We start from the raw sequence: 16,814 nt of genomic DNA, 5'->3' as shown, positions 1-16,814 counted from the left end.
CACTTCCTGGAAAGGATAGTATTTTAACGGCATCCGCGGATTTATACTCATCTATAAAATCTAGTAGTATATCTCACTGTAACTTTTGTACTATAGTAAACGTTTTAGATTTTTTATTTTCATTGTTGTTTGTTTGTGGTGTGGTTAGTGGTCAACCTAGTGTCAAAGTTATTCAAGCCGCCCGAGAGGCCTTTGACGTGGCTTAACGACTGATATCTTAGTAGACAACAACCGGGACCGACTTTTAACGTGCCTTCCGAAGCACGGAGATGTCCAGTTCAAATACCACTATGCGGTCACCCATCTATGGAATGACCGCGCCAATGGTTGCTTCACTCACAGATTGTTTATCGACCGTTTCATTCAATTAGAATTAGCACACATATTGTCTATAACCCTTAAACATTGGATACTTTTCATTTGGCCAGGGTGGTGGACTAAAGACCTAACCCCTCCCTCATTTGGGTTCCTTTGCCCATCAGTAGGACGAAAACCAGTTTAAAAAATCGGACTTCGCGCGGACGAAGTTACGATTAGAAAGTAGCTTTATAGTTTACAAAAAATCATCACTATCATATATTTTTAATCACTTTTCGATAGTTTCTTAATAAAATAGTAACAATATAACGTGATACTAAAATAAGACAATCTATTAATAACCGTGTTTTCATTTTTCAATATTATTGTAAATAACTGTCAGACGAAATATGGATGGGTTTATGCAACAAACAAACGTATTAATATCTTTTGTTTTAAATGCCTCTGTAGCTGTGTGTCCGACTGCTAACCATGAAGTCCCAGGTTCTATACCTAAGACGAAAAAAGTGTTACGTATTATGTATGGTCTTTTTCTAATCTATACTAATATTATAAAGCTGAATTTGTTTAAACGCGCTAATCTCAGGAACTACTGGTCCGATTTGAAAAAATCTTTCAGTGTTAGATAGGTCATTTATCGAGTAAGACTATAGGCTATATATCATCAAGCTACGGTCATTAGGAGCGGAGTAGCAACGAAAAATGCTACAAAAATAACCATTCTCTCTTCGATGTCGCAAAATTGCGCGGGTCAGCTAGTTGTTAAAGAAAGCTGGTTGCTTATGTAAGTTTAAATAAACGTTAGTCTCAGATACTTTTGCAGTCTTTTCGCATTATAGTATGTATGAACTTGTAATAAAATCTCTTTGGCTTCAAGAATCACAAATGAGTACACGGTTCATTAGGTTTCTTTCAGTGAGTTCGTGTGGTCCCAAATATATAACTTTTTTGTGTAGAGAAAAGATTTTATTACAAGTTCATACATACTATAATGCGAAAAGACTTTTTCCCCGACCTAATATTTTATTCAGTTGCTGAAATTTCAATGCGACCTTTTCATAACACCGTCCCGCAAGAAAATAATTCGTGACGCTATTTATTTCAATATCCGCCGGCCCTGCTTACCCCAAATCCCCTTGATCGTTTAACCGTGATAATAACACAATTTCAAACTAACTAGCTCGGACCTGTGGCTTTGCTTGTGTTCATTAAACAGGCTTCTTGCCACTCAGCTTTGAAATGTAACTTTTGTGATATACAAATTCAAAATATCCTTTATTTCGTAAACTTCGTACAAAGTATTTGAAATAGTTTTATTATTTTTAGATTTTTTTGGAAAAGCTGGTTACTCGTGAGAAAAAACTGCAAGAATAATCACATCTTTTATTCCTAATATTTTACATAATAATTGAGTTGTTAAGTTATTATCGTTGATTCGTTGTTATATAAATATCTTTTTGTTTTCAACTTTGTCAATTTTATGGCTAGTTTATTAATCACCTTTTCACCAAGTTAAAAAAGGAGGATGATTGTCATACACCTGGTCTATATCTTTTCAACTTTACGAAAGTAAGTTAAGAATTAACATTGATAAGTTGATTTTGACGGTATTTGTAAAATAATACTGGGTTGCCACAAACCGAAAAAACAGTTTTATGTCAAAACAAAATGCTGTAGTGAGTGTAAGTCAATAAAATTATGGCCAAAAGTAATTGTAGACACATTAAAGTTCGTAAGGTCAATTTGGATAACTTTGAATCATTTGGGTAACATTGTCAGTGGGAATTTTAACAAGTTTCGATTATTTTTTCATATGAAACCAACACAATTGATAAAAGTTTGCAAAACTAAAATAAACCTTTATCAATTGTGTTAGTTTCATTTGAAAAAATAATCGAAACTTGTGGCCCAGGTTGACTGTATGTGTTAATTTAAAAAAGTATCTTTAATTACGTAATTATTTTTATAATATAATACTTTTAAATATCTTTGCGTAAAAAGCTATCGGGAAAGCGTGTTCGAGATATTTAAATACGTATACCAAAATGTTACTGTCATGTTACGAATATGATATTCCTACCTACATTTATAATAGAATTCAAAGGCTAAGATTGCAAAATAGCCAGGAATTGAGTCACGATTTAAGGCACGTGCTGCCTAGAATCCATATTTTGAAAATATCGCAGCTTAGAATATCAATAACTTATAGTTTATAGGTTAATAATATAAACTAGAAGCCATTTTGTTATTTTTAACTTATAAAGCGATTAGTGTTGCGTTTGGCGGGAATATGGACGTGTGGACGTTGATTTTGTTTTTAATTGTCTTTAATTTCTGTTCGGCCAGTTACCATGAACAGTATAGAGGTTTGTGAATTTTATAATATTATTTTGATTTCTTAATATATCGCTTAAATTGCCCTATTCCTTAAGATTCTGATAAGCTCGTATTTTTACTGCAAAAGTGTCTAAGACTAAAAAATGTATTTAAACCTATATAAGCAACGAGCTTACTTTAGTAACGTAATGTTATAATTGAGATAGGTATTTTTAGCCGGTTTTTTAAATGTAATCGATAATATTGATTCCAAATTGTTTCTTTTTTTGGGAGGGAGTTCATTCGAACTCAAAAACAGGCCAGAAATGGTCACAAAATGCCTATTACCTATAATACCTATTGAGGAGAACTGATAATAAGTTTTACAAACCTACTACCGCTTGGATTATAAGTTTCTAAGAATAAGAAGCTAATTTAAGTTAATTTGTGTATTTGTTTCAGTACCACACATAGTGGACAACAAATGGGAGTCGTTTCTGATAGGTAACAAGGAGTATTTAATACAAAACTCGCTGGTTACCTGGGAGAATGCCATGATATTATGTCGGTAAGTCAATGTATTGGACGATTAATCTATACTTTATATACATTTATCTTAATGGTTTAATTGGTTCTAAAGAAAACTCATCCGTTACTGACCGACTGATGGACAACGCACAGCCGAAACTACTGAGCGTTGAAACTTGAAATTTGGTATGAAGATTCCTTAGGAAGTGTAGAGGAGTAATAAGAGAGAACTTCAAGGAATTCCCGTGATATTCTTCGCAAGCAAAGCCACAGCCGGACAGCTAGTAAACATTATAAATAGAAAAGTTTGTGATGATAGATGCATGTCTGTTTTTGTTCGGTAAGGTTAGATCATTTAAGTGTGATTTTCATAACCTATTTACTTTAGCAATTTTAAACTCAAGTTACGGAAGTCTACAACTTGTTTCAAAACTTACAAACAGCTGACATTTTAATTTGACAAACTAATTTAGATACGTTTTATGTTCCAGTGGGTTTCACAACGGCTCCCTAGCTGTCGTGGACACCAAGGATCGGGCCGAGTTCCTCGCGCAGGCTCTCTCTGAGTCACAGTTTGGTGAGTACTACTCAATGTACTTGAGTACATCTCTAAAAACTATAAAGTATTGACGCGCTCATAGCTAGTTGCGGTGGTTTTCGGTAAACAATCTACGTACGCGTACATTACATAGATGGGTGGCCATGCTCCACATGTTCCGTAACTCCAGTCTATTGTTAAGAATATTGTAACATAAATTACCTTAGTTCAGTAGGAGACATAAGAAAAAAAGGAAAAGAGCAATAGCACTTTAATCGATCTGAAAATCAAACCTTAGACCTCACGATCAGCAGGCGTATTCAGTACCGTTGAGAATGTATCAGCCTAGCCTTTCTTCCAAACTATGTTGAAGTCGATTTCCAGTCTCACCAGATGCAGCTGAATACTAGTGCTTTACATGCAGCGACTGCCTATCTGACCTCCACAACCCAGTTACCTGGGTTATAACACGATACCCTTCGGTAAAACTGGTCGTCAGGCTTTCAAGCTTCTGACTACTGTTAACTACTGTCAAAGATCTACAAAAATGACAGCTGGGACCCACAATTTTACGTGCCTTCCGAAACACGCAAAAGCAAGAAATAATATGATTTAATGTGGTTTAGGTCTAACGGCCGTATGGGTAGGTGCCCGGCGTGAGTCGGCTGGCGACGCGGCCGGCTACCGGTGGGGTCCAGGCAGGGAGCTGCGCCGGACTGCCCTCGATGTCCTGCCCAGCGAGAAGGAGTACACGATGACCAGGCATTACCCTGTGGTAAGTACAGCCTGTTGCACTTGTGACTTATTCCATTGTGATTGTGTCGTCGCTTTCATCAAGCCTATGGATATGTATAAAGGACAATTGGGTAGTTGCCAGGGTTAACGAAAAATTATTAAACTCGTACTCGTAAAAGATTCATTTAAATAAAAATAAATCAACATTTCATTTGACACTCATTTGATAACAACGAAAATATGACAATAGTGACGTTGTATTTCTATACTAAAACTAGCTGACCCGACAAACGTCGTTTTGCCATATAATAAAAAAAAGTGGCACTTAGGGGTATGAAAAATAGATGTTGGCCGATTCTCAATCCTACTCAATATGCTCACAAAATGTCATGAGAATCGGTCAAGCCGTTTCGGTGTGGCAACGAAAACTGTGACGCGAGAATTTTATATATTAGATGTGTTTTAGACATTTCATAAAGAGTAGCTGATTTGACTGGTAGGCATCTACCCTATTGAATGACAGTCCATAGATTTGATATTAGTGACAAAACAGGCAAGGCGACAAAGTCACCTGTGCTCGCTAGCTCAAGAAATGTTTCGAACAACTTTTTGGTGTTCAAGTTTTTAGGCGGATTCAAGGCCTAAACCTTCAATTCGGTAGGAGAGCTTTGCCCAGCTGTGCGACGAAGTAAAAAGAAGAACCGATTACTAATTTTAAAGATTATTAAAGAAGTTTGTTTTTTCAGTGGTTGAATCGTACACACGTGCCAGTCCCAGAAGGTGGCGCTGACTGCGTGGCGTTAGAACGAGTGAGTCACGACAAGCCTGTGTTCTTAGACCTACCGTGCCAGCTGGAAAGACCATTTGCTTGCGAGAGAGGTAAGACCTGAGGATCTTCTATAACTCATCATTAGCCTAGATCCTTTCTTCCAAACTATGTTGGAGTCGGCTTCCAGTCTCACCGAATATCAGTTTTTTACATGGAGCGACTGTACTATCTGACCTCCACAACCCAATTTACCTGGGTTATAACACGATACCTTTCCAAGGCTGGTTGTCAGACTTTCAAGCTTCTGACTACTGTTAACGACTGTCAAAGATCATTGAAAATTACAGCCGGGTCCCACAATTTAACTTGCCTTCCGAAACACGGAGGAACTTGACATGTATAAGATGGTCACCTAACCAGCTTAACCATCGATCAAACATCGATCCGCGCGGCTGTTAACTAAGTTGTTGTAACCTTCTATAACACGAAGATATAAAAAAACTTCAAGTTTTGAAGTGAATATTTCTATTCACTTCAAACCGCCGTATAGACTAATTTGTGTGACATTTAAATCTACACAAATCTAAAGGATCATCATCTTTGGACCTCAAGAGTAAGTCTAAGGACCTCGGCGTGGAAGTTCAAGAGCCTATTAGGGAATATCGCCCACCTTGGGAACACATGTTCAAAATCTACTATGCCTATTTCAAGACAATCGTTTGATTTCTTAAACGAAATAATGGCCGTAAAAGTGGTAGCTAGTCATTTTTAGAAATAAATTCTTGTTGAATGTTTAATATTCCACTATTATTTAGACAATAAAGAAAGAGAGTTTCTCAGTTTGACACGTATACAGACATATTATGTACCTGTATGTCCTGTATGTATTTTTTCGTTTAAAAGTATCGGTTACACTTAGGATTTTTTATTTTAACCGACTCTCAAAAAATTGTATTCTGTTTGACCCGTGTGTTTGTATGCATTATTGTCCACGTTTATATTAAGATTCTTAACCCCAAGTTTCCTGATAATTAACACTAAAAAGCTGGTACATCCTAGAAGCTCAACCCTCGACAAAGGTGACAGCAGTGAGGACCATCAGGTGTCGCTCCGGAATGTACCGCATCTATGATGGACGGCTCGACTGGCATCAGGCTGCGGCTTATTGTGTGCTGCAGGGAATGAGGTAAGCCCACTGCTGCCCAATGTTGCCCAGTAGTGGTCGTAGCTTGAAATGTTATTGTTGTGACAGTGAGTGTTTGCCCACGGTTGCCCACTTTTTGCCCACGAGTGCTCAATGTTGGGTAAAACGTAGTGTCAGTTCAAGTGACCATAAGTGTTTAAATAGATGTTTGGGCAAAATATGCCTAGATTTTATCATAAAAGTAATAAATTACTTTATCATAGAATTTTTTATAAATATGTAATTTTTTATTTCTAGTTTAGCAAACATTGGAGCAATGAACTGCTTAAGAAAATTGGGAACAGCTATGTTGAAAAACCGACCGAGTAAGTAAATACATTATTAGGTACTTAAAATAACTAACTGGACATGGAAAAATCAATCCTTAATAACCTCAGACTACCATTACTCAACTGACATTTGGATATAGATAATTTTGACCGATTAATATCCCATTGCTGGACAAAGCTCGCTTTCCAGAATGACGTATTAGACCTTAAGTCCACATTTAATAATTAAAACTAAATCTCTTCGGCAATAAACAGCTTAAATAAATTAATTAGCACAAGTACCGCTTGTTGGTTGTTCAGTTAAATCCGTTTATTGCTATAACACCTCGCTCGATGCATGAGTGATAGCACGCGGTTGCCTCATTACTCATACATAATAATATTACGTCAATTTGAAAAAAACTTCCATAGAGTTTTTTAGTTTCAGAATGGAACGTTTTTGTCAGCTCTCTTCTTAGTTTGAAGGTGATTGTTAAATATCTGGAACTCACTGATTTATTTATATAATACGAATAAAAAAATATTATATCTAGTCCTTTCATGTTTTGTTGTAGCTTTTAGTTAGACTAGTAGCTACCTGTACAAGATATTTCATGGCTTTTATATTCTTTTATACAAGTATATAAATAAAGTCGTAATATTCGAGAACGACTCGGCCAAAATATCATTGGACAACTCACACACGGTCATTTGATTCCAAACTAAGCAGAGCTTGTACTTTTAAACCAAATAACTGATATACATATTTATATACTTCTAAATACATACTCATTTAGATAAATTTTCATTCAGGCTCTATGCAATAACTTGTACTCATCGCACAAATATTTGTCCAGGGTGGGATTCGAATCCGCCACACGCGACGCTACGTTTATTGCGGCGAGGAGACCACGTTAACCACTGCGCCAACCGTTCAGTTATTAAGAAACAAAAACATATATTAAACTGCTACTACTACAACTGCTAATATTTTATAATATTTTCAGGTATAGAAAACGCATGGGTCGGCGCTAAAGGTTCTCTCGGCAAATGGACGTGGATTGATACAGATATCAATATATTTCATCCTCCCATCTTTGGAGACGTACACCCTGACCAATGGCCTCCTTTGAGGTATGTAGCACCACTTAGCTCATCTGCAGTATCATATCATATGTGTATCGACATGAATATTCCAAACCGAATATATGTAGATGTACCCGATCGGCACAAGCCGAACAAGGAACTTGAGTATTAGTTAACCCCCGGTTTCTGAAGTACATTTAGCGGTAGTTTATTTATTCAATAGCGTTTAAACTCATATAAAAAACTTTATTGAATAGATAAACTACCGCTAAATGTACTCAGAAACCGGGCATTAGTTGTTCGATAAATATTGGCGAACCTAACGTGCCGAGAATATATCTGAAGCAAGCCTAATTCTCTACAATCGGTACTATTAAGTAAAGATAGTATGACATTTAAAATGTACTGCAAAAATAATGTGAATAAATGTGAATGAAGCAAAGGAAATTTGTAAGGATCGTTCTTTCCCAGGTCTTTTAAGTGGTCATAAACTGTACAGCATCTTAGTATGGCCAATGTTAGCTAATCAACCGAAGGACAAACTGAGGATATTTCAGCTTAACATTGATCATTTCCTCCAATACTAGTGCGACAAGGTTAAACTTTATCCCTCTTATTCATACACTCTAAACTTATTTTAGTTAAAAATCTATAACATGTTTTCTCTTTTTCATTTCGCTAAGGAGTGAAAGAAACAAAGCTCTTTATAAGCCTTTCATAACTTCATATATTTTTATGAATAAGAGGGTATGTTTGTATGTTTGTATTTCAGAGACAGATACAATATAAAGCAGAGCGGTTGCCTACAGCTGGACAGACACGAGACACACGCGCCCGTGTTCATGGAGGCACGCTGTGATAGGAAGATGCAGTTTATATGTTATGAAGGTAAACTATAGCGTATTACCTCCTCTTTGTTCACCTAAATGTCATTTAGGCCTCAATTTCATAACCTCTAATAGGCTAAGGTCCTATGCAACGAACTTCATAGGGCGGGTTATGGGATGAACCTCTAATTGGCTAAAATCTCCCTATGTAACGATCTTCACAGGGCTGGTTAAGGAATGAAAAATATTTCTATATATATTTTATATATTCTATCAAATAAAATATTAGGTCGGGGAAAAAGTCTTTTCGCATTACAGTAGGTATGTATGAACTTGTAGGTAATAAAATCTTTTTGGCTTCATGAATCACAAATGATTCATTAGGTTTGTGGTGAGCTCTTGAGGTGCCCAAATATCGAGCTTTTTAGTAGTTAGGTATAGTTGGGTTTTCTCGTTTAATAGATTTTCGTTCAATGAGATTTTCCAAATAGTTTTTGTCGCTTTATCTTTAGAATAAGCTATTTATAAATTGTTAGTGAAACTAAACAATGATTCCTCATTACCGTAATATTTTGAATAGCTATTAACCAAAGTAATGTTAATTAAACTGTTATTTTTCAGCTGTGCAGTTAATAAAAGCACCAACAATGCCACCTAGTGATGACTTATATTACTATGTGCTAATCAAACAGAAATATTACTGGCAGCATGCCTTCGAAAACTGTTTGAAACTAAATGGATCTCTCGCAAATCTCGAAAATAATGATATTTTGGTCCAACTGCTGTTGGTTATGGGCGAAAATAAAGAAGAACGTAAGTAAACTATTACCTCTATAAATGGTTATAGTATTAGAAATCATATTAGATACCTATATCAATTACTAGCTGACCCGCGCAACTTCGCTTGCGTCACGTAAGAGAGAATGGGTAATAATTTTCCCCGTTTTTGTAACATTTTTCGTTACTACTCCGCTCCTAATGGTCGTAGCGTGATGATATGTAGCCTATAGCCTTCCTCGGTAAATGAACTGTCTAACAGTGAAAGAATTTTTCAAATCGGACCAGTAGTTCCTGAGATTAGCGCGTTCAAACAAACAAACAAACTCTTCAGCTTTATAATATTAGTATAGACAAAACTGAAAAATTATTGTCATTATTATAGTACAGCTAATGCCATCTAGTATTGTGTAGTGAATACGTACTACAGTCGTAAATTAAATTAATTTTTAAGAATTTTTTACCTAAAAATAATTTGATTTTCTACCAATCTTCGGGAATTATTTTTAATTTTCAGCTGTTGAACACATTTGGATATCCGGCCGATTGAATATGACAAAAGATATCCTCACAGACACCGTCAACTATGCTTGGTATAATCCTAACAACGCTAAACGAATACCCGATCCTAAGGCGTTTGGAGATTCAACTATTGGATTATATGTAAGTAGTAATTATCTAATATAACGAAAGCAGATTAAACTATTGCATTTTTATTTCAAAATACATTTTACATTGAAACTTCCACTACCGCTCGCTAGATGTCACTGTTACAAAAATTGGAATCGTAAAATGCTTTTGGACGCTATTCTTAATAATTATTTTAGTCAGTCTATACGCAGAGGTTTTCTAATCTTTTTTAAATATTTTTGGACATAAATATCATTATGGAACAATTTTGACTTTTAGTTTAAAATCAAATGGCTACGTTCAAGTTTACCATAGTAAGTAGGCTTATTAATTCCGCTATCTTCCGCTAGATGCCGCCATGGCTGGATGAAGAGTTTGACATGGACAACTCGTGTTTAAACTTAGATAGACAGGATCATTTAACTGGTCTCGTTTATGGATTACCTTGTGATACGGCACAGTATTCCGTTTGTATGATTGGTAAGTTAACTGTTAATTTATTTATTTTAATTATTAAATAGATTACTACAGCAACGCCGGCAAGTGCCATTCTCTAATGCTTTTTCATGTCGTAAATTCGATTGATACTTTTCTACACTGGATAATAATGGACATACTCGTAGTTTAGGTAACAACAGCCGCGCGGATCGACGTCTGAGGTTAAGCTACGCTTGCCGGGGTTGTTTTGTGGATGGGACCCCATCTTATACATATCGAGTTCCTCCGTGTTTCGAAAGGCACGATAAATTGTGGGTCCCGGCTGTCATTATCAAAGATCTTTGACAGTCGTTAACAGTAGTCAGAAGCTTGAAAGCCTTTTTCTTTTTCAGAAAAGTCTACAAAACTGACACCACAGCCACTGATAGAGTCAACATCAGATGCCGGATATGAATCAAGCTTAATAATATGAACTAAAGATATTATTATTAGTTATTAGATAAATGCTTTTAACACGAATATGTGAAATAAATTAATTTTATGGTTTTACGATGTATTAAGGTTAAAAAATATTATTTTTTCAATTATTTGAATATTAAATATTTATATTTGATGAATGTTTACGTTATATTTTAAGTCCAAATGCAACTTGTTCACTTTTTTTTACTCGAATGCCAATGTACGAGAATAATTAATGTAAGGCTAAAAAAGATTTTTTTTCTCAAAGGTATAATAAGACGGTACTTCAGATTAAAATAACATTGAATGTATGTTTGGCATTACACACTTGCTCGCTACGTCATAATCAAAATAATCATAGGAATGTGACAATTTGTATAGTGTAGAGACTACCATATAATGACATGACGTAGTTCGCACGTTTGTTATACCCCGAGTATAGTCGTATTCATTAACTATTAACTTATTGAGTCGACATTTAAAAGCCATTTCTTGTTTAATGGACTTTATTGATCACCTTATTAAAGACATGGCCAATAGTTATTCTTTACTTATATAGTAAGTGAATAAAAAGAGAATAAATCTATCAAGTGGAGGCGAACGCGGAGTTGAACGGTTCCGTAGAGGCAATATTTCACTTTAAAAACAACGAACGTGTCGATGAGAGACTATTATTTTTCGTAAATTATTGACTTTATTTGTCATTTTCATATATTATATTAACACGCCTGTTATAACCGTAAGTGAAGGCAGAGTTGTATGAAACACACCCACATTTCGCTTAACACACGATTATCTCTTCTTAAATTAATTACTTTTTTGACACTTTTATAGCTTAAAGCTTGTTAAACCCGAAAGTGTAGGCAGATGTGTATAAATATTACCATATTTCGCTATTTACTACGATTGTCCCGTGTACTTACCAAGCGAGCATATTGCCATAATACACTGGGCAATACGGGGCATGTTATTAAATTCTTCTTACTATTGAAGTTAACTACATTAGCATACCCACCCGGGAATCAAACCCTGACAAACAAACTCACACACCACTGAGGTACTTACACTACCACTCACGGGACTCTAAAAATCAAGTTGAACTTAAAACCAAGTAGCACTTACTTTCTCCGCTACACTTAATTCAATGTCAAATGATGTCACATGCTCTAGCCCGCCTCACACTTTGCCGAAATGAAGGCGAGGCTGCAATTACACCTCCATGGTCATACTTCATGCGCTTATTATTTTTTTATTACTTTTTTATCATGTTGGTATTGTTTCCTGTTTCAAATTCGGAAGACTTCCGTTATCGAAATGTATCTATGGTTTTACTGATAGATACATTTCTGGTTAATGATAATTTGGTTGGTGGATACGACTGCTGACGATGGGTTCGATTCCCTGGTTGGACAAAGTGCTGATTATATAGTCTTTTCTAATTAATATAAGACTATTTCTCAGTGGTAGTCCGGAGTTTGGTAACGTGCCCGGTATATAGCAATAGACTCACCCCCTAGTCGATCCTAAGAACATTGTAAAATGACGAAGCCAGGATTTATTTCTCATACACCTGACTATGTATGTACGTGGTGCAATAGTTAACTTTCTCGCTGGCTACAGTACTATGCGCAGGGGTTCGATTCCCACGCGGTACTAATAAATGTGATCATAACTTTTAACCTTTAATTCGGTTTAACATAGGTTACACGCTAACAAGGGTTGGACATCATCTTTTAAATCATCGCCTTGCCTCTATCGCTTTGTGCAAGATTCGATATTTCTGTGATCCATTAATTAGAATTCCGCGTCTGGTTGCACTTTAGACTTTGCTTCCGATGTAAAAGTTGTCATGAAATAAGACTTGTTCTTAATGTGTGAGTTATAATATGTTTATTAGACCAGACATTTAATAGATGCTTAGAACTTTAAAATTAAGATCAAAATAACATTACAAAATACCAGATATTCTAATAAACAAAAAAATTACAAGTTCTGTCATTAACAAAAAAAAAAGTAGTACGCCATTTTTCTTATCTGTCAAAAATGTAAGCTTCCTACACCCTTCCTGCCCTTGAACGATCAACACTTACTTTTTTAATAACGCGCGAAGCACTAGTCGAAGCCGCGGTATAAATACGTTCAGCCACCGACTGAGATCATTCAGTAGCCTTCGCGCAGTCTACAACAGAAGTGCACGATGAGATTTCTGGTTAGTTCTCATTCGGCATTACCTACTGATAAATATTATAAGTGATCTAATAATTTCAATTAAGAAATTACAATCAATGGGAAGTGATTAGTGGTGTGATAGTGATGGATGCAATTTCATTGGGAAATGGTGAAAATTTGTTAAAGTGCTATTTTCATCTTTGCGATGTTATAATGTTTTGTTTCCCCGCAGATCGTATCCGCCGTCCTCGCCTGCGCCGCAGCCGCGCCCTCCGGTCTGCTGGCCACCTCGTACGGCCATGGCCTCATCGGTCACGCCGGTCTGGCGGTAGCCCACGCGGCTCCGCTGGCGTACTCCGCGCCCGCCGTCGCGGCCTACGCCGCCCCGGCCGTCGCCGTCGCCCACGCCGCCGCCCTGCCCACCGTCAACCCCGGAGACATCGCCGGAGCCGCCATCGACGCCCACGTCGAGGCCAACGACCACGCCCGCGCCGCCGTCGACGCCGCCCGTGAGTGGCAAGACCAGGCTGCCGAGCTCCACGGCCAGGCTGTGAACGCCGCCGAGTCCAACACGTGGCAAGCGATCGACGCCGTCAAGACCCAGGAGGCCGCCCTCGACGGAGCCGCCGCCGGCGTGTCCCCCGTGCTCGCCAAGCAGGTGGTCGGCCACGGCGCCGTGGTCGCCGCCCCCGCCGTCGCCGCCTACGCCGCTCCCGCCGTCGCCGCTTACTCCGCTCCCGCCGTCGCCGCTTACGGCGTGGCCGCCCCCGCCGTGGCCGCGTACGCCGCGCCCGCCATCGCCTCCAGCAAGACCGTCGTGAGCCAGTCCCTCACCCAGACCCACCCCGGCGCCGTGGCCGTCGCCCACGCCGCTCCCCTCGCGGTTGCCCACGCTGCTCCCCTGGCCGTTGCCCACGCCGCCCCCGTCGCTTACGCTCACGGACTCCAGCACGCGTGGTAAACTGCCATGATGATTAGATAGCAAAAATATAACAACAAACTTTTCGGCTTGTAAATATCTAAATTATTCAAAAAAATACAGAAAATCAAGCAGACGAGGACGAGTCAATAAAAAAATAGAAACAAATATTATCTTTTCTTTTATCCGTAACAACCGTAACCACTTAGGTACTTCCTTAAATGCCAGTTTTATAACAACTAGGTATTCGACGATGTTATTTATGACTATTACCGATGTAATCGTCCGTCACCCATGCATCAAATATCACACATAGCTTATACATAATACTTATTTATTATATGTATAAGGAAGCTTGCAGTATTCAAATGAAGCAAAACATGACATATTTGTTTATATGTTCCAATATCATTTAGCTATAATATTCAAACCGGAACTGACATTAAGTTATAATTCTTATAAAAATTTCATACAAATCTATAAATATTGCTCATAGATTAACAAGTATCTAGTAACTGCATTTGTAGTATATCTACTTCCGATATTTAGCAAAAGGCGCATACTGCATACACGTCTATGAAACTACAGGACAATCAAAATATATAACAAATTCTTGGTGAAACGTTATATTAAAAATACAGTTTAATAATGAAAAATTAAATGAACAGTTGAAATCAATATAAAATGTCACACATACCCTTATAGCACTATGGATTTGCATACATAAATCCAAAACTCTTGTTTAGCAAAGTAGCACTTCGGTCACTGCTATGTTTATTTATTTTATTTAGGCCCTCATTCGATAAAGTTTTGTTTTTTAATACATTAGGTAACTACTGCTTGTTGTAATAGGTAAGCTCTATATTTATATGTTACTGTAAAAGCCCGAACTGTGGTAAATCCTAAGATTTTCCGGTAAAACCTAAGATTTACCAACTCTCAATGGTAAAAGTCCGAACGTTCTTTTATTTCGAACTTTTACCACCATTTAATTGGCAAATCTTAGGATTTACATAATGACACGGTAAAAGTTGATAAAGTCATATTGTAATGTGTTTGAGCCGTAATATAATGATATTGCTAGGGATATAATTAAATGCCGTAACATAATTATAATGAGAGTTTGAAGATGTCGCCGGAGCCCCGCTTCGCGGGGCTCCTCCTTCTGGGTGGTTTAAAAAAAAATAACCACGAAGGCTGAGGTGGGAGCTTCGCTTCGTTCGCTCCCACCTCAGCCTTCTAACCTAACCTACCCATGTCGGTTTGCCGAAAACTCCTTCTTCATAACTATTAAATTATTTTATATTAGCTACATTTACCTGCCCTTGAGGTATATCCTAAGATTTACCAAGTGAATAGGGGTAAAAGTTCGAAATAATAGAGTTATTTGGACTTTTACCGTTGAGAGTTGGTAAATCTTAGGTTTAACCGGAAAATCTTAGGATTGACCACAGTCCGGGCTTTTACAGTAACATATATATTGTATATAAAATGAATTGGTAGTTTTCGAGACTGGAAACAAGTAACGCCGGAAGACCGTTGAAGAAGAAATAAGGTAGGTCGATGATATATTAGGTCGGGGAAAAAGTCTTTTCGCATTATAGGTAGTATGTATGAACTTGTAATAAAATCTCTTTGGCTTCAAGAATCACAAATAAGTACACGGTTCATTAGGTTTCTTTCAGTGAGCTACCCAAGGTACCCAAGTGAGGTACCCAAATATCGAGCTTTTTTTTGTAGAGAAAAGATTTTATTACAAGTTCATACCTACGATAATGCGAAAAGACTTTTTCACCGACCTAATACCTAAACTTTGTTTGTCCTGGACTCGACGGGCACTCAGCAGTAATGACAAGCGTAAACGGAAGAACGGATTTTTTGTCTTAATGGTTAAAGAAAAGCTTCGCATTAGTGAAGTTGAGTATGATGATGATGAATTCTAGGCGCGCATAGCCAGTTGCGCTCACCGATCCGTAAACGATCTGTGGTTTAAGAAAATGGGTGACCGCATAGTGGTATTTGTACTGGGCGTCTCCGTGCTTTGGAGGGCACGTAAAAAATCGGTCCCGGTTGTTGTCAATTAAGATTACAGTCGTTAAGCCATGTCAAAGGCCTTCGGCCGGCTTGAACAACTTTGGCACTAGATTGACCACTAACCGTACGATAAAAGAAGAAGTCACTAATTGGCCTTTTCCTTCACAACAGATTTTTGGCAAATCCTCAAAATATCATAATAATATCGGGGTTTTCTACTAAATTGACGGAGAGGTTATGCCTCGAGTCTACCATGTTGGCCAAGTACGGTTGGAGCTTTGAATGTCCTCAAGAAATGCGTTAGTAAATTTATGTAGGTAATTTAAATAAAACCAGCAAGAATTTTCTACTAAAGTGCAACGGGGTCCTCGTCTAGAGAACTGGAGTACACCATATTGTGATCTATAGTTTTCTATATTATCCTAAAAGTTATATAGTGTGAGAATTACTTAAATTTTTATGAAGAATTATTAAAATTTAATCTTTATTTAAATAGTGTCAGCATCATAAAACTTACCTAATGTTGCACAGGATTTTTTATTTTGTTTATGCTGACAACAACTTTTCCACAGGGATAAAATTATATGATTTGATTTTAATAGATTTATGTATAATGGAATGTAAGGTATCCAATGATCTGGATTATTGTTGACTTGTGGACTCGGATTCTCATAGCGAATAGTGGAAGGTCATAAGTACCCAGCACGTTGACGAAGCGTTTGTTAAGAACAGAGTAAATTCACTGTCGGTATTTTTATGCGTTATCAATATCGGGTTTTGGTCTGATAGTTAGGTAACTATTAAAAGATAATATTTGTT

General features: G+C 37.3%; 2 protein-coding genes across 3 annotated transcripts; both read left to right on the top strand.

Annotated features, from left to right (window-relative positions):
- Nucleotides 1–2,418: 2,418 nt before the first annotated feature.
- On the top strand, nt 2,419–11,031 carry LOC142984679 (uncharacterized). 2 transcript variants are annotated; one of them, XM_076132438.1, is made up of 13 exons: nt 2,419–2,684; nt 3,097–3,202; nt 3,654–3,739; nt 4,327–4,475; nt 5,182–5,314; nt 6,267–6,390; nt 6,646–6,713; nt 7,664–7,790; nt 8,515–8,630; nt 9,191–9,382; nt 9,864–10,009; nt 10,327–10,456; nt 10,807–11,031. In XM_076132438.1, the coding sequence occupies exons 1-13, from the start codon at nt 2,609–2,611 to the stop codon at nt 10,884–10,886; spliced, it is 1,533 nt and encodes a 510-aa protein (XP_075988553.1). In that variant the 5' UTR covers nt 2,419–2,608; the 3' UTR covers nt 10,887–11,031. The 2 variants fall into 2 exon arrangements, with proteins under 2 accessions (XP_075988553.1, XP_075988552.1); XM_076132437.1 differs by having other exon boundaries at nt 6,264–6,390.
- A 1,979-nt stretch (nt 11,032–13,010) lies between these two features.
- LOC142984681 (uncharacterized) lies at nt 13,011–14,129 on the top strand. Its single transcript, XM_076132440.1, has 2 exons — nt 13,011–13,082; nt 13,275–14,129. Exons 1-2 carry the CDS (start codon nt 13,071–13,073, stop codon nt 14,001–14,003), a joined length of 741 nt encoding a protein of 246 aa, XP_075988555.1. The 5' UTR covers nt 13,011–13,070; the 3' UTR covers nt 14,004–14,129.
- The last annotated feature ends 2,685 nt before the right edge of the window (nt 14,130–16,814 follow it).

Source organism: Anticarsia gemmatalis, chromosome 27, assembly GCF_050436995.1.
Source record: "Anticarsia gemmatalis isolate Benzon Research Colony breed Stoneville strain chromosome 27, ilAntGemm2 primary, whole genome shotgun sequence".
NCBI classification, from domain to species: Eukaryota; Metazoa; Arthropoda; class Insecta; order Lepidoptera; family Erebidae; genus Anticarsia; species Anticarsia gemmatalis.
The sequence above is the reverse complement of the archived record's forward strand: the minus strand, read 5'-3'. Positions and strand labels throughout refer to the sequence as shown.

Coding starts and splice junctions, on each gene's coding strand:
- LOC142984679 (XM_076132437.1), top strand. CDS start 2,609: ATGGACGTGTGGACGTTGATTTTGTTTTTAATTGTCTTTAATTTCTGT. Junction 10,010..10,326: donor ATTCAACTATTGGATTATAT/GTAAGTAGTAAT, acceptor ATCTTCCGCTAG/ATGCCGCCATGGCTGGATGA. Junction 10,457..10,806: donor GTATTCCGTTTGTATGATTG/GTAAGTTAACTG, acceptor TTTCTTTTTCAG/AAAAGTCTACAAAACTGACA.